Genomic DNA, 18067 nt, shown 5'->3' on the forward strand with positions numbered 1-18067 from the left:
GTGACAGTCGTTTCTCTCTTCTCTCTCTCTGTCTCTCTATTTCTCACACACACACACACCACCATATATGTGTGTGTGTGTGTGTGTGTGTGTGTGTGTGTGTGTGTGTGTGTGTGTGTGTGTGTGTGTATTTTATCGTTCATTGTTTTGTTTAAACGATAGGAACAATATTTTTTGACTTAAATAGACGATCTTTGTCCTGGAGTAACCGCATTGGCCAATAACACCATTGAGGGGCGGGGATTTCCGGCAGTCTCGTGTCTTCATGGTTCATAGTGGGCGTTGAATAGCGTCTTCTTCTTCAGCTCATACTTCACGATAACGTTACCCAAGTTAAGCTACGTCAAACCGGGAAATTTATAGGTTTAGCCGGTCGACGAAGATGACGGAAAGTGCTACGAGTAAGCTGCTAAACGGGGACATTTGTCACCGGACCTCGAATGGTAAAAAGGCCAGTAAAAATGGCTTCGTGAAGGATCACTCTCTGTTTGAACAGCCACAGAAGTATCGCCGCCCCAGAGACAAGGTAAGGCCCAACCGTCAACTGCTAGGGCACATTCATATACAAACAGCTCTTCAGCATAGTTTGAATTAATCCTGTTAGTGTTAGCCTGTGAGCCGTTCGTTTGTATTACTTCTGTTTGTACTGTGGCCACATACTCCTGTGAGGGAGTGTGTTTCCACAGCAGGCATGTGAGTGTGAGTAGCTGCCATATGACTGTGACCTCACGAGTTAGCTGCCATGTCAATGAAATTAGCCAAGACTGAAGTCTGGGCAGTTGGTTCACGTCTTTATTATTATTGTTATTATTTCATATTCCGTACGTTTGTTTTACGCTTTCGCCTTCAGCGCCATTCAGCATAGAAAAAAACTGTAAACCACCGTTAGATTCCTCTTCTTTTGGACATTACTGCTGGTATTTTCCCTCATTTCTAACTTTTATATTTTCAAATTATTCAACTTTATTCAACAAATATTTATAATGTATTTCAGTGGGGGAGACTGTTCAAATCTTCTTTCAACTTACTCATCTTTCATCTCTAACTACTTCCACATACGATGACCTACAGACACAAAGTTTGAATGGTGTCTGTGGTGTTCAAAGTTGGAGTTTAATGCTTTTTTTTTCACCCGTTTCAGAGTTTATAATGGGTGTCTATGGAATGTTGGCAATTACAGTGAGAAAAGCCAAATGCCAGAGTGGCATAGATCAAAAGATGCACCTTAAAATCTTCTCTTTCAACTGCTGCTGTGTCCACAGAGTTTGGTCTACAGTTATCAACAATGCATCTTTCAAAACTAACACATGTAACCTTTTTAAACTGTGGATGCAAGTGAAGGGAGTAACTTCTAACCAACCCATAGAGACATACTGTGTTGTATTTTTAGTTAGTTTGTCTCAACAGCAGGAAAGACTCCACTTTTTAAATTGCTCCTGTGGCCATATTTATGACAGCAGGAGCATAACGAACACACTGTTGTGTGTCTGTAGTGGATTCTCCCCACATTTCAGTGATTTAAAGAATATGAACTTTCAATATTCATTCAGATGTTTTGTGATTCTAAATTTCTTTTGGTATTGGTCCGCTTTTTCTCATCTCAATTTTAAAGATGTTCAGCTACTTTCCAATTTTGAAACTACTTCTGTGTGAACTTTAGCTCTTAACTGTTCTACATTTTAGCCTTCAGGTGAATGATTCGGCCTATTTCAGCTCATTCAATATGACATTACATTTCAGCTCAAAACATTCAGCTATCAGCATTCACACTGCAGTTTCTTCAGGAAATGCATTCTCTGGTGATCTCATACAGTCTACACTTTTAGGCCTAATACTATAAACCTCAAGCTAGCTGTTTAAGTTAAAATTAACTTGTACGTACTTTTTATTTTTAAATAAGCATTTCTCTTTAACATATTCCAATCTAGAAAGTCACTACTGTGATTCTACCTTGTATTGGGTTTTACTGCGCTGTATAGGCTACATATACTTATGCTGTCAAGGGGAGCATGCCACCTGATCAGGCCTGACTGCAGTGGAGACTTTTTTCTGTAACTTTACACTCTGTTGTTTTTCACCTCTTGTGTGTATATTGCACCTGTGCCAGGTGAAATCAGACAGGCCTTTGTTTGCGCTGACCCCAGTATGAGACGACTGAGGTCCTGCGGAGTTATTACCACAGAAACCTATCAGTATCCTGGGAGAGAAGGACACCACTACTTTCACATGACACTTGAGCAGGAGAGGAATGTCTTCAGGCTGTGAAGGGTGGGGTCCTTCCCTTTCATTCCCAAGGCAGGAATGAAACCCACAAAAAGAAAAGAAAAGAACTCTTTTTGAAAGTGTTTTTGTTTTTTTGTTTTTTTTGTGGTAGTGGAGGTCTGCCTTGTGTTTGTTGTTTTTAGCTTGTTTAAATTAAACACAGAAGGGAGACAGCATTAATCCAACAGCATTCAGAATGCTGATTTCAACACTAATGCATTTACATTACTAGATCCAGATTTTGTGGCTATATTAACAGCTTAATCCTTAAAGATATATATAGATGCTCGTTTTAACATCGTCAAAGTTGCAAATAATGAAATGAATGTATGTGGCGGTAAAGGCTGTGAACCAAAAGATCAGTTTAGAAAAGTTTCTTTTTCCTACTCTTGCCTCTGTGTGAGTCACTGGTAGCGAATATGGTCATCTTAGGGACACGAGGCTGACTGCTGCCCTACCCACCTGCTCCTCAAACCTTCAGTTTATGAGGGCGGGGCCTGTAATGAGCTGGTTTAAGGCAAAAAGTAAAAGCTAATGGAGTCCCAAAAAAAAGAAACCTGGAGCTAGAAATGCGCACATTAGGACCTCTTTAATTTTATTTGGCAATGTCAAACTGGGTGATTGGCCTTGGTCATTGTTATACATGGTATTTACACTTAAACTGGAATTGCTGTAAATGGTGAAAAAGCGTTCTCCTGTGCCTGCTTTGATTGGGCACTCTGCTTGCTGCTGTTAAGGCCTTGAATTTGTTGTTGCTTCCTGGTGAGACCTGTGTTTGATGGAGGAATAGGGCTGTTAATAATTTCTCTCTTTTAGCAGCACTGTTTTGTTTTTTAAACTGTTTCCTTCAGTCAGCTAGTTGAAATGAGTGTTCCCTGTTGATCGAGTGCAGTATTTAACACATTTTACAGTAAAGACTGGATTTCAATGACGGATCAATAATCACGTATGACAAGTTTATCAAAAAATGGTTGGAAGAAGGATTTGAGCTTGCAGAGTGAAAGATCCTTTCAGCTGACAATTAGACATAATTTGTTGTGTCTGATGTGAACCGTACACCAAGAGCTGCTCTTATTATGTATACAGTGTAATATGATCTGCTGAACTGCAGAGGAAGCATGAGAAAGAGCAAACATAAAGGGTTGTTTTTTGGCTGTTTCTCTGGGTGCAGTTTCAGTGATGCTCGTCTATAAACAAATGGGACCTCTGGTGTAGTTTTTATTTTATTTTTAAACAGAGTAAATCTGAAGCCAGGCAAACTACATCTAGTCTTGTTGGCTGCCATCGGTATGCAACAGTCTGTTTGAACAGTGCACTTGAACAGGACTGTTTTGTGCTCACTGCTTTCAGAAAACATGGCTGCCCGAGTGCTATTCTCTCAGTGCTGTTTCAGTGAACCTTTACCTGTGTGGTTGGGTTTAGTTACACACCCTGTGCACACACATGCACGCTTCTCTCCTGGTCATAAGCTCAAAGGTGTTTCTCGGAGAGGCATGACTGGTCATATGCGATATGGCTGCTAAGCTGCAGGGCAGAGCAATGTAATGAGTAACTGCCCTCATCGGTTTACTGTTACCAAAAAAATCAAATAGCCAAGCTTTTTTTATTATTATTTTTTTCAATGTTGTGCTGCTCCACCAATCTATGACCACATTTATATCACCTCACAATCCAAGATCAATATAACTATTCATAAAGCTCAGTGACTCAGAGCCCTAGAGGGAATGGGCTGGGGGGGGCTGCAGTGACACAGGAATGCCTCAGTGTCCACGAATATATGTGCTTATTGTGTAACTTTTAGCTTTCTGACAGTCTTTGCAAGACAAACTCAAACTCCAGCTTAAACCGGAGTGACCGCTGTGTTTTGGAGTTCTTGTATAGTAGTAGTAAGCGAACAGATCTGGCGAGATGCGGAAATGGTCTTAAATCTATATCTCACACTCAGATTGGCTGGTTGAATCTGCACAAAGATGTTTAAATTTCACTTGTTAATTGAAATTGAGATTCTAACCTTTTGTTTTGTTTTTTGTTGACTTCCAGAACCAAAATGTCCCCCATAATTCCAGCTTGTACAAGAAACCATTTGTGGAATCCTTCGAGGAGACTCCTCTATGGGTTGCTGTGCTCACCTACATGGGCTACGGTATCCTCACCATCTTTGGCTACCTCAGAGACTTCCTTAGACACTGGGACATTGAAAAGTGCCATGTGGCCCGTGAGAGAGACGAGCAGAAGGTAATGAAGTGTATACTGAAGTTTTTCACATACAAGACAAATTCAGGGGACAAATTCCAAACAAGACAAAATAATCTAGTCGTCCTACTTTTATTGCAACATGTTTTATGTTTGAATTTTGGATATTTGATGAGTTGGTGTTCATGTTATGTTGTTTTACATCTGGTTCAGAGATTGCTCCTAATTTAAACTGTCAAGATTATGTTAGAAATCGTCTGCACTTTCTCGCTTTCTTTCTGCAGGATTTTGTCCCCCTCTATCAGGATTTTGAAAACTTTTACACCAGGAATTTGTACATGCGGATCCGAGACAACTGGAACCGCCCTATCTGCAGTGTTCCTGGTGCCAAGGTGGACTTGGTAGAGAGAGTAACTCACGACTACAACTGGACGTTTGAGTAAGTCGCTTGTTTTTTGTGTTGTTTTTGTGGTTCTTTGTCTCCATGTGTTTATTTTGAATAGAGGTGTTTCACACGAAGGTCATTACTCCCCTGAGAGGTGTGTGTGTGTCTGTTCCATTAACATGCACTTTAAGTCACTGACCTTGCAGTTCTGATAATGAGAGTGACGTAGTCTCTCTGAGGTGTGTATTTCTGTGTCACTGATTTACACTCACAGTTTACTGACCTTGTGTTTCTGATAGTGAGTGATGCAAGGCATGATTCACGTGGTTATGTTGAAACCACTGCTTTCTGTCACATGATGTCCTAAGATACACCCTACACAACTCATTACAGTAAAGTATGAAAGAGAAATCATCCCTGAACATGCTGACATCCCAAAGCAAACTGGCAGTCGGTCCTTTAAAGCCTCAAATGTATTTCCCTTACACCTGTAGATTTCCAGAGGTACTATTTAGGAAAATATGATTAGACGATAATGACGAACCAAATTAGATGAGTGAGTTGATCATTTTTATTTCTGTGTTTACTTCAAGGGCGTTCAGAGTGCTTTAGCTCAGTGCCCTAAAAGAGCAGCTTACTTCTGTAAAACTTTAAATACAAACAGATTCCTGTTCTGCCAGGAATCTCTCGGCATACAGTTTTTGTGCTGATGTTAATGCCAGAGGAGGTTTGGAATTCTGTAGTTAATGAGTCTGCAGAGCTTTGGCGACTTTTACCTACGATTAGAGCTGGGCGATATAAGATTTTTTTCATATCACGATATGTTCTTTTCATTTCAGGCGATAACGATATCTATCACAATATAAGCCAAATAACTATATTTGTAAGATTTAAATGTGCTGTTGCTCACAAGTAAAATGTGAAATAATCAGCAGCTTCTTTTGATTTAAATATTTATTTCCCATAATAAGTTCAACAGGGTAGATGTACTTAAGGAACATGAGACTTTTTCAGATAAATAAAGGCAAATATTGCAAACTACACAAAAGGCAGCCGCTAAAGCGTTTAAGTTTCAAAACAGAACAAACGAAACAGACTAAATTGTCAATTCCACTTAGAAACAAAATATTAATTCTAAAAATAAATCTTAGTTTGTTTTACAGAAGAACAGACAAAACTGACTAACTTTTGTCAATATCAAATAAACTGAGAACTAAAAGGAAATTCTCAATCTCTCCTTGTTGTATAGCTGAGCTTTTCAAACAGTTTTAACAGTTACTTTAGTCTGACAAAAGCCGAATGACGAATTAGCGCTTCCAGTCAGAGATTGAGCATGCACTGGTTTATTGTATTTCCAGACTTGCTTTCAGCACAATTTACAGTGCACGCTACTCTGTTTTTTGTCAGACTTGAAATAGCCGAAATACCTCCACACTACGGAACTTCTATGGCTCTTCCGTTCGACAATCTCTCCGGCATTGGAACCATCATCTGTTTTCTCTTCGGTAACCTTCGGTCACGCTCGGTTGATTTTTCTCTAGTCAGTCATTTCCTCCATTACCGCTGGCTGCTTCCCAAACAAATACACATGTGCGGCACGTAACAAGTCACGTGACGCTGCGGCTGTGATTGGTTCGGCTCTGCGCTACTTAATTTGGATTGGCTGTTGTTCCTTTTTTTTTTTTTTTTTTTTTTTTTTTTTTTTTTTTTTTAAAGAGGACAAGAGAGATGAGGCCTATCGCAATAGTTTAACGTTTCCTCGATAGAAAAGTTATTTCGCAATACATATCGTTATCGTTCTATCGCCCAGCTCTACCTACGATCCACCGTAACTTTAAAAGGTCCACTGCTTTGTAGCTGAGTTGTTGTGGTTCCTAAATGCTTCCATTTTGCAATAATGCCACTTACAGCTGCTCATGAAATGTCTGGGAGGGAAAACTTTCATGAACTGACTTGTTGCAAAGGTGGCATCCTGTCACAGTGCCATGCTGGAATTCAGTGAGCTCTTTAGAATGACTGATTATATCACAAAAGTTTGTGAAGGCAGACTGCAAAGCCAGGTGTGTACGGCATTTGGCAGTAGGGCTGAAAACAGGTGTGGCCCAATACTTTTGTTCATAAAGTCCGGCTCTGCTCTAAGTTTCTTTCTGTTAAAGGGGATGTTGTTATTTCTCCCTATTGTAGGTAGCACGAGCTAGCTCGTGCTACCTACAATAGGGTACAGTAGGGTCTTTATAATGTTAAGTGATCTGTAATTAAAGAGTTGAAAAGTTTATTGACAGCTACTGAATTTAGTTCAGTAGCTGTCAATAAACTGCTCTGCTTATTTTAAAGACTATCATTCTTTAAAAATATTTCTCTGATTAGTATCTATTGTTTTAAAAAATGCAGCATACCTGCCAAATTCTATTGATAACATAAGTTTATTGTTCCAATGTGCATGATAACATTGGAAGCTGAAATGTAAACACTAAAAAAGATTTGCATTGCAAAATGAGCAAACAAGGTTAAAGAAACAACTTTTTTTAAAACCCAATTTTCTGTCTCTTCCCGTCAGGCATACAGGCAAAGTGGTGAAGGACGTTATCAACATGGGCTCATACAACTACCTCGGCTTCGCTGAGAACACCGGAGCTTGTGCCGATGCTGCTCTCGAGGTCACAAAAATGTATGGAGTGGGAGTGGGCAGCACTCGCTGTGAGATGGGTAAGGGGTGAAATCTTTTGAATGTTGACATTTGGTCTGTGAAATCCTTCTTGTGATTCGTCATCCTTCAAGGATGCTTTTTTCCACTATGAGTAAAAGTGGAATTGCCCAGACTCTCCACTTCCACTTAAACCGCTGCTCCACATTTGTTTTCACTTTCAGGATGCATCAGTAGCCACAGCTCAAGTGCTGAAATAATAATCTGTGATGGGAGCTTTGAAATTCAAATCCTTTTACAGTTCAGCACCTAGTATGCTGCTCTCTTTTTCTCTTTTTTTCTTTACTTTTTTTGGGGGGGGTGTAGCTTAAGGGAAATGGACTGACTTCACCGATATGATAGAAAAGGCAGCGTGACTTAGAGAAAAGTCTGTAATTTAAATATTAGAGGAACCTGAAGAGCTGCTGTGATTTTTCAGGAAACTTGGACATCCACGAGGAAATGGAGCAATTGGTTGCCAGGTTTCTGGGAGTTGAGTCAGCCATGGCCTTTGGCATGGGTTTTGCAACCAATTCCATGAATATTCCTGCTCTCATGGGGAAGGTGAGGAATTTCATTCACTTCCATTGTCACTCAAATGTATTCATCTGAGTCTGTACGTATGTTATCACGTTGAGCCCTTTGTGAGTGTTGGTAACAGCAATTTCTGCTGAGGAAACCCACCTCTTCCTGTATAAAGTGAAAATGGGATACTTACTGGATACCAGGCGAAGATCCTGCCCTCCCACAGAGCTACTGCCCAATGTCACTTATAAATGTAAAACTAAATACTTTACAAAGGCCTTGCCAAAACAGTTGGAAAAAAATCACTCCATTCATAATACATCCTGGTCAAACAGGTTTAATCGGGGTCTCTGGGTGTGGGGCCTGGGGTGTTGTGTTGGTGGGAAAACCAAAATGTGTTTGGCACAATCATGCATTCAGATCATAATTCAGATTGCAGAGGCTGCCAGAGGGGACAGGATTAAAAAAAAAAAAAACAACAACAAACAAAAACAGGGTATTTTTTTCAGATGGATAGCCACGCTTGTAGAGTTCAGGTTGTTCTAAAACCCGTTAGTTTCTGGGAAAGTTTTCAAAACATCTGAGTGTTGGAATTCCTGTTGTTCCAGCCGTGATGCTTTTCTTCTGTAGCTGGTGGGGAGGTAGAAACCTGTGCTGATAGGCGCGTGTCACTGCACCTTGTGAGTCAGAGCATACGTCTTTATGACCATTAATGACAAACGTGGGAAAGGGAACAACATCGAGACTGACATTTAATCAGACTGCTCTGGTCATAAACATTAATAAATTCTTAACTGTGGTTGTCACGTTTCTACTAGCTCACATCCTTGTCCTCATAGTGTGATGTTGTAACGAACTCGGGTTTTCATTGGCTAGAGGAACTTTTATTTGACCGTTTGGGCGTGTTGATTTTAAGAGCTGGGCAGGCTGCCATTTTGCTATGTTATCTTTTTTCGGTTTGTTTGTTTTTTAAACGGGTTGGTATTGCTTTTAATGATGTCTTTTTTGCTTTCAATCTGTATGAACTTAACAATTATCGATCCATTTTTTATCTGTCATATTTAATTCACTCTTCAATGTAATAAAAATTCACATTGCCAGGCATAGTGTGTCAGTTACGCGACTTCTTCTTCTTGTAATATTTGCCTCTTGTACTAAAGGCTTACCATAAGTGTAACCTAAATAACAATAGATCCATCCCTAAACAAGGATGAGCGAAGATAGTTCTTTAAATTCTGAGCTATATACATTTCTGGAGAAATGATGGCGTTCTGCTGTTCTGGCTACTTGGTGAGCTGCTAAAGTTACGTGAAAATGTGTAAACTTTGTCGCTTTCATTTGAAAAATTCATTTCTGTTTGCGGTTGTAGGGTTGCCTCATCCTGAGCGATGAGCTGAATCATACGTCGCTGGTGCTGGGTGCTCGTCTGTCGGGCTCCACGATTCGGGTCTTCAAACACAACAGTGAGTGACTTCCAGTTTTAAACCTCTGACCTGCAAGCAGTTGAGCTGTATTTTGCGTTACACCCAAAGCTTGACATTACACTGGAGACAAAGGATTAGAATGGATCTTTCAACTCTATGCAACAATTAACAATAATTCCCGTTAAGTCAAAAGGATAGCAAAGACATTCAGCGTGGGTGTGTGCGTACATTTCAGCATGCTGCTTTTATAAAATCCAAACGATTTTTTTGGACACTTGCTTACTCACGTCTGCAGTTATACATTGACTGTATTGTTTCCAGTGCTAAATAACACATTATAGGGTGTGGTTATTTTTCGGCTCAGGATAAAAACATGACACACACACACACACACACCTGAGATCATGACGTGTAGTCAGCAGGCAGGAACCAAGCTGTGTGGCTTCTGAGAAAATGCTCTGTGATCATGAAATATTGACAGAGTTGTTCATCCATTTAACACAGGTCTCATATTTCTGTTGGGAAAATGTTAATCCTTAAATTTGCTTGTCTTTTCATTACTTGGCTTTTCTTACTGTCAGTGATTTAACGAGTAACCTAAAACAAACATTTATTCACAAACTCCTTTGTGTTGTAGACATGCAAAGCCTTGAGAAGCTACTGAGAGATGCCATCGTGCACGGGCAGCCGAGAACCCACCGACCCTGGAAGAAAATTCTTATTGTGGTGGAGGGCATCTACAGGTGCAGACAGCAGTTTTTGTGGTTTTTCAGCACGATAAAATACTATTCTAAAGCATTACACTTGCCTAAACGAAATAATGTACTGCCTTAACGAATTAGCATAGATTATATGCTGTGTGAGCTGGTAATGTATACTTAGTCATTTCAACCTCATAAATACTTCAAATCAAATTAATCATTAATATTTTATGACTATACTACTGTGGTTGGGTGTAAGTTGTTACATGACCATCTGCCACTAGCCAAGGCAGACAGCTGCACCCAAAGAGATAACAATTAGCCACTTCTGATATCATGACACATAGGTGGTGTTAGCAGATTGGTAGTTTAATATGTTAGCTTCTTCAACCACAGCTTCTTTTTTTGGGTGGTGTGGGACTAACATGGATGTGAGCTGGTTGATCGGTCTTTGAGCAACATAGCAGCTGTCTGTCTGTGGGAACACAATGAATATGACTGCACATTTACTCCGACAGCATCCTAGTGCAAAGACAAGTGGAAGACAAAAACAACAAGCACGCATGCTACAAACTTTACCCGAGTCATTTAGACAGCCGTTAGCACATAATTCTCCTAATGGGGACCTGATATGTTTAATATGCTGCTGAGAATATAGCCCAGAAGAAGCGTATAGTATAGCTTTTATTTTGGAAAGAGACATTTCTCTGTAATAAACTCTCTTTTCCAAAGATGAGTGATTCCTCGATCAGATTTATTTTGTTGTTTCAGCAACATTAAATTTAAAAACTGTACTTTTGAGTTAAAATATATATTTATAATTTTAATAAATGATAAATTAAAAAGGCATGAACTTTTTTTTTTGTATCACCAAAGTACCGAACCGAACCGTGAATTTTGTGTATCGTTGCACCCCTAATTCCTTGTTCTTTGAAGGGATTTACTATAAGGACAATCAATCCTGTTGATCAATATAGTTCTCAGACCAACTGCCTGAAAGAGTCAGTGCCCTTTACTGATGCAATGTTAATGGAGTTTCATTTCCACAGGGATTTCTAGAGTTAAACCTTATGTTGCTAAAATAGACTGTACTCACCTATGCATAAACAGCCCTGCAAGTGTTAGGCATGTACCTTTTAATGTCAACTGCTTTACACAGCAGCCTTCTGGTGCTTTGGTTCAGATTGTGGGTGTTTGTTAATAATGGCTTTAGGTTTGTTGCAGACGTTTAATTTAGTTTCTTTCTTCTTCTTTTTTTTTTTTCATAATCCTGAAGTATGGAGGGGTCCATCGTACGCCTGCCGGAGGTCATAGCTCTGAAGAAGCGCTACAAGGCCTACCTGTACCTGGACGAGGCTCACAGTATCGGCGCCCTGGGCCCTAATGGCAGGGGAGTGGTGGACTACTTTGGCCTGGATTCCAAAGATGTTGACATCATGATGGGAACATTCACCAAAAGCTTTGGGGCTGCTGGGGGATATATTGGAGGCAAAAAGGTTAGTGAACTGCTGACAGTTTTCAGAAGGCTAAGTCTAGTCTGTGCAATGTGAAGTAGTCAAAGCAATGGTTCATGGTTATTACAGTATTGAGACACTTACTCATAGTCAATAGCTTGAGTAGTTTCCTAACTCCTAAATTGCTTAATTCAGTGTTGGCCAACAGTGTTTACTGGTAAAGTAGAATTCAGCTTCCTGTTTTACAAGATAGGATCTGATTGAGTGTATGCTTTCATTTTGAGCTAGAAACGACAGTTTGAAAAACTCAAGTATGCCACGTTTAAAAATAAAATAAAATAAAAAAATCATGTCCCAACTGTCCTAGTGATACTTTCCCCCCCCCCCCCCCTCACTTTAATTGCATTCTGTCAGGAGCTGATTGACTATCTGCGCCGCCACTCTCATAGCGCCATGTATGCCACCTCTATGTCCCCTCCTGTGGCCCAGCAGATAATCACCTCTATGAAGATCATCATGGGAGAAGATGGGACCACACTGGGTAGGTGGAAAAACTGCTCACAGCTGTTTGGAATACTGGAAGGGAAGTGTAGACGGTGTTTTTATCCATAAACTGTTTCTGATAACTGCTTATTTATTGTTGTGCAGAAACATTTTGGTGGTCAAATTGCAAATAGAAGTTTTGTTAATTAGCCTGGCAAATCAAATATTAAAGTTGAATCTTTAAAATTTTAATTACAAATGGTTTTTGGTATGGTTTGGGGTTTTTTGTTTGTTTTCCCCCTGCAGTTTTGTTTTGGTTGCAACACTTAAGAAATCACTGAAATTTTAACCTTGTGTTTGTGGTCAGTTTTCCTGCTATTATTTGACCTAACCACAAGATGGCAGTATAGACCAGTCATTCAGCTATTATTCTGCAGACATATTGGTGGGTTATTGGATGCAAAGTTACTATGGTATTGCTTTTATTTAATTTCTAATCAACTTTGCCAGCTTTTCTACTCCTTCATACGGTCTATATTTTATCACAGCTAAGAGATAAAAGCCAGTGTTATTAGCTAACTGGTAAATATTTACCTATACATAAAGGTGTGTCAGGCCACTTTATCAAAGTGCGTGTGTGTGTTACAGCTTTCTGGGTGTGCTGTAAATGCTGCACAGGTACATGCCCATATTATATAAGAAACAATCTGACAGTGTCACGTGTGACTGCAGCATGGGGTGCAAAGTTTAGTACAAGACACTTCTGATTCTGATTTCTAAATATGTTTAAAAACTGTTGGCTTACTGATGATGGAGTTTTAGGCTCAGAATTTTATCAGGGACTGAGAAATGCAGTATTTATTTATTTATTTATTTATTTATTTATTTTAAAGTATCAGACACATATAGATTAGTTGTCCATGGTACTACGTGTTATAAACATTGAGATTGGAGCGCGCTCTGCTGGACAAAGCATGTGATGAGACCAGATTACTACAGGCACTTTTTTCTGCATTATGTTCTCTTTAAAAATAATGAGAACAAGTCTTGGCTCGAGGAGGGTGGCTATCTGCTGCAACATGTTGAGTTAATAATAAGCTCACCTACAACGTTGATTCTAAATGAACTCTTCCCAAGCCCAGTTGCATATTTGACAACATATACACTGATAGCAATATATCTGTGTTGGTCTGAAGTTAGCTGAGAACATTTGGCAAACCAACATATGTTGGTCAGGCTCTGAACTTTGTGTGATTGTGGCTCTTCCATTTGGTTGTTAACGGTTCCTTTCTTTTGTCCAGTTCAGTCCAGGCTGATGGAAGGCTTTATTCTGCCCCTCCCCTCTCCCCCTTTATGGCTTTCAGATGTGTGTTTCTTTGTATATGTTTGTGCTCCTTCACGCTGTGGGTACAAAGCAGCATGGTGCTCGCGACCAGAGGTCTGTGCAGATCAAACTCTGCTGGACTCTCCTACACACACACAAATAGATGATAGGGTCTTGTTTTCTTGCAGGGTGGGACCCCTTTACTCTTCACAGGGCTTGACTGACTTGGAGTTCCAAAACATGCTGATATAAGATGAAATGAAACTCATTAGGCATAGGAATAAACATCTGGTGTTAACTTTTGTTACTGTCTTTCTACAGTGTCATCAGCTTTTCCTGTAAGTTAGTCTGAGAGGAGTAGGCCAGACCAGCTGACCTTGCAGCATTGCAGCAGTAACTATTACAGTTTGATTGGTTGCAGCCCCGTCAGCCCTCGAAATGAAACCCTTTGAAGATCCAGGCGCTGACACAAAGTCACGAGTGACATTTGAGCCGCCTGCGAAACTGTTGTTGTTGCTGAAAGCCTGTAAGCTTATATTAATCAAATGTATGTAGACAAAGCTTTCATCCGTATATAAGGAGGTTTAAGAATCTTCCACTCTTCTGTGGATACCTTTGGATCCCCTGACTGGAAAAGAAGCATGTGGTTAAGTGTAATGTCAGACTTTGTTGTGTCTCTTAGTGCTCTGAAGCTGCTGTTTCTGCTCCATTTTTGAGCACAGCCAGGCAGGCGCTTTGTGCCATATGGTTATTTGTTGGGTTACGATGCTATCTCTGGAGGCTCAGACAGACTCAGTGAGTGAATCCACAACATGCATCAGGTTGACACATGATTGATGTTGACCTCTTGACCATAAAATATTAGAGTTCTGTTTGACTTCAAAGCTAGTCTTCAAATAACTAGAAGGCTGGAAACAATGTGGCCCTCTTGAGAGTTTTGTACTTTTTTTGTTTGTTTGTTTTTGTTAACATGGTTTTGCTGTTAGAACCACAACTGCGTATTTCACTCTGGATCAGTTGTGCTCAAAAGCGAGCTAAATTGAGGAATAAAGACGTCATGAGTGGTGGTGGGAGGGGTCTCTGTAAAGTACACACTGCTTTCTTCACTTGGCTGCAGAAAAAGAGCAGATAATGAAATTTTACGAAGCTTACAAGCACCAGTAACCAGAACGGTGTGGTTTAAAGGAGCAGCACACCCTCACAGGTGCTTTCACTCTGGCTGATTAGACGTCTGCTCAGGTTGTCTGGAATGCGTGAGATCACTGAAGTTCATGTACTAATAAAGTGCCATAAAAGTGTAAGTTTTCCTGTTCTGACAGGTGCAATGGGGAGTGAGGGGTGGGGGGATGCCAATCAGGAACAATTTGTACTGAAGAGGGCTTATCAGGCAGATTTAGTGAAAACACCTGTGTGGTTGCACCATTGATGTGGAGGGGCTTTAATCAAGGCCGGGAGATGTTACTTGGTGAATACTTGAGGTCTCCAATTGCAAAAAAGTTAACTTAATAGAGATTATAATATTTAATTTGACAAAAATGCGAAGAATCAGTTGATACTTCTTCAAGAGGAAGAAATCTCAGGGAGTAAAGAGTAAACTGACTCAAAAGATTGACTCAAAATTGTGAATAACTCTTCTGAAGCCCAGTTGGATCTCTGTCTACCTTTTCCAGGTGCTGATCGCCTCCGACAGCTTTCACAGAACACCACCTTCTTCCGCAGAAGACTGCACGAAATGGGCTTTATCATCTATGGCAACGATGACTCCCCCGTTGTACCGCTGATGCTCTACATGCCGGCCAAAATCGGGTGTGTTTTTTATTTTGTTTGTTTAGATTTTTTTGGGGTATAGCTGCACAAGAGCATATGCTCTGTTTTTAATATAACCTTTTACTTAATGAGAACATTAATCGTAGATCCATCGTATGAATAGCAGCACACTGCCCTTTGTCTAAGTTTCCTTTGCTTATCAGCGCCTTCGGTCGGGAGATGCTGAAGAGGAACATCGGTACAGTGGTCGTCGGCTTTCCCGCGACGCCCATCATCGAATCCAGAGCACGCTTCTGTGTATCAGCCGCTCACACCAGAGAGATGCTCGATACAGTAAGTCCCATTTCTAACATGAAACACAAGAGACAAAAGTTTACTTTTATCTTCTCCCCCCCCCCTTACTCATACTTGCAGCATGGGCTGTTTTTACTCTAAAAGTTAATCGTATCTGTGTGCGCATGGAAGCAGAATTGGTGCAAAACTGAGTTGAAAATATTGTTCACTCTTTTAAAAACAGTTTGCAATGTTGCTTTGTAAAGCACGACCTAAAACCAGAGCTTTGCAAAAGTGCCACTTCTGATCTGCAGCTTCCAATAAGTTCTTAAATATCATCAAAGACGTAAAGAGAGGGGCACATCTGATCTCTTCTAAGTGGTCTCCTTCACCACTGAAGCCAGTTCAAGAGTTGTTGTTACAGGATAGACTATTTGATTGCTGAAGACTTAATTTTATCCTCAATGTGATTTAAGAGTTTGTTTTGATCCACTGTGGGTGATCATGGATTCCTGCACTTTTAATCAACTGCCTGCCTGACCGCTGACTGACAGCTTTTTGTGCCTTGCGTTCGAGTCCATGTATGTGTGAGCGTGCCTGTCGAATAATAAATGCTTCCAATATGTCCTTTTATTTCGAAGGAACCTAGAAGGGCCAAGCTGTCTCTAAAGATTACAGCGTGACTCAGGCAGAGACTTTTATTTGAGCTGCTCTGTCTCTCCAAAGACACTTCATTCATCTTACTGGGAAGCTTGTCAACACCATTTGTAATAGTCCGTTTAAACGGCATCAGGCCTGCCTTTGTAGCAGAGCTTCTAGGAGCCGTTTTTTCCGTCTTTGGAAAAGCCAGGCAAAGCGTGGAATCAGAAAAAAGGTCAGGAGGAAGGTAAATTGTTTCCAGGTGCCCTGCAGTGTGTTGCAACACTGATACAGTCTCTGGTGGAAAGAAGTGTTCAGTTGTGGTTTATACAGGGAGCCTTCTGTTCACCTCTGCTTTTGGACTCCTCGCCTCCTTCAACACTCTGACGTGTTAGAAATCAAAGCCAGTCTTATCAGTCTGGCTGAATCCCTTAAGTTTTGGCATGTGTACCGTCTTTTTGTTTTGTTTTTTTACTGTGTGGCTTTCTTCTTGTATTTTGGATCGAGATTAACTGCATTCTTCCTGTTGCTTTGTCAGGCATTGGAAGCCATCAGTGAAGTGGGCGACCTCCTGCAGCTGAAATACTCAAGACGTGAGCAGGCTCTTCCCTCGCTTGGGTGGATGTCCGAGGAGAGTCTTCTTCAGGACTGAGCCTCGTCGTCCTCTTCTTGTCACACAGAGCGTGTTTTCCTAACTCACTGGCCCCTCTCTTAGCGTTTCTCGTCTGATATCAGTCTTATGCCCCCACGTATTTTTGTCTGAGCCAGTGTCTGCATTCATGCTATCCATATTTGTTCACATCAAACTCCAGTGGACTCAAAGCCAAAGTCCCAACAGCTTCACCGCGACCAAAATCAGCCACATGCGTCCGTGTCCGTTGTTACAAAGTCCATTCAGAGCCTTCCAGTTTGTCCTAACTTATTGCGACTGCATCTGTCTAACATAAAGTCTTATTCTTGTGCGCACATTGAATGTGTATCTTATTTGTGCAATAACAGCAGCAGCGTGGTGTTTCTTTGTAATTCAAATAACTCAGAGCAAGGTAGAAGAAGCTCTGCCATGACTTCCTGCTCTTGCACTCTTGAAATCTGATCATAGCTCGTGCTATGATGAAGTCGATAGGAAACGATCATATATGTAAATATTATTTATCACAATGTTGGTAATACTGCCTTGGGGTAGCATCCCAAACCTCAGCGAGAGATGCATTATTTCACGGGAATAAGCATGTGTATACTATATGTATTTATCTGCTTTTACTTGAACAGAGAGATTATTGGGTTCTTTTACCCAACCAAAGGTTCTAAGTATATGTATAGATATGTTTTCTAGCCTTCCTGTTAAAATGCAAAGCAGATATTCAAAATTAAAACATTTAACAGGGAAAGAATTCCAGAGAGGAAGACAAAGGATTTTTTTTAACTGCATATTTTCTAGAAATATTTTTCAGCTTTATTTACGGTTTACACCTGCACTCAAAAACTTGAGCCTTGTGTCTTTAACATTTCTATAAGCTAATGAGCTACATGTGATTTCTATCTTGTTTGTTGCTTTCTCACCTGCTGAAATCGTTCTCACTCAAGCGCTTTCATGAGAATCGCCAATCTGAGCACGCTGTATGCATGACGATGTAGGGCTCATCTGATATACAGACAACTTTATTTATTTAACATGTGTTTGTCGATCGTTAGCGATCTCTTTTATTTTTTTTATTTGTGGAAACCATTATCTGAGTGGAAAGTGTGTTTCAACTTGACTACATGTCTTAACTTCAGTGCAGCACTACTGACGGGCGTTTTGTGTCCAGATGACGTAGTCACTGAAAACCTGTAAGGTTTGTTTGGTTATAGTCCAAATGTCATTGGGGTTTTCTTTTTGGTTTTTCCCTTCCCCCACTTTATCATTCACCAGATGTTATCATCCTCTGGAATGACATTCCATATCAACCTGCTT

The 18067-nt window shown here is 40.4% G+C and overlaps 1 protein-coding gene across 1 annotated transcript; it reads left to right on the forward strand.

Annotated features, from left to right (window-relative positions):
- Positions 1–223: 223 nt before the first annotated feature.
- Positions 224–17379, forward strand: sptlc2b (serine palmitoyltransferase, long chain base subunit 2b). The gene is made up of 12 exons (XM_026142310.1): positions 224–526; positions 4303–4497; positions 4740–4894; positions 7398–7546; positions 7963–8087; positions 9418–9511; positions 10110–10215; positions 11450–11669; positions 12042–12168; positions 15105–15240; positions 15405–15534; positions 16652–17379. Exons 1-12 carry the CDS (start codon positions 383–385, stop codon positions 16763–16765), a joined length of 1695 nt encoding a protein of 564 aa, XP_025998095.1. The 5' UTR covers positions 224–382; the 3' UTR covers positions 16766–17379.
- Positions 17380–18067: the final 688 nt, after the last annotated feature.

The sequence above is a fragment of the Astatotilapia calliptera genome, chromosome 15 (genome assembly GCF_900246225.1).
Source record: "Astatotilapia calliptera chromosome 15, fAstCal1.2, whole genome shotgun sequence".
Taxonomy (NCBI): domain Eukaryota; kingdom Metazoa; phylum Chordata; class Actinopteri; order Cichliformes; family Cichlidae; genus Astatotilapia; species Astatotilapia calliptera.

Excerpts from the sequence above, each read along its gene's own strand:
- sptlc2b (XM_026142310.1), top strand. The coding sequence starts at position 383 with ATGACGGAAAGTGCTACGAGTAAGCTGCTAAACGGGGACATTTGTCAC. Across the intron at positions 8,088-9,417 it reads TTCCTGCTCTCATGGGGAAG|GGTTGCCTCATCCTGAGCGA; the intron begins GTGAGGAATTTC and ends TTGCGGTTGTAG. Across the intron at positions 15,241-15,404 it reads TACATGCCGGCCAAAATCGG|CGCCTTCGGTCGGGAGATGC; the intron begins GTGTGTTTTTTA and ends TTTGCTTATCAG.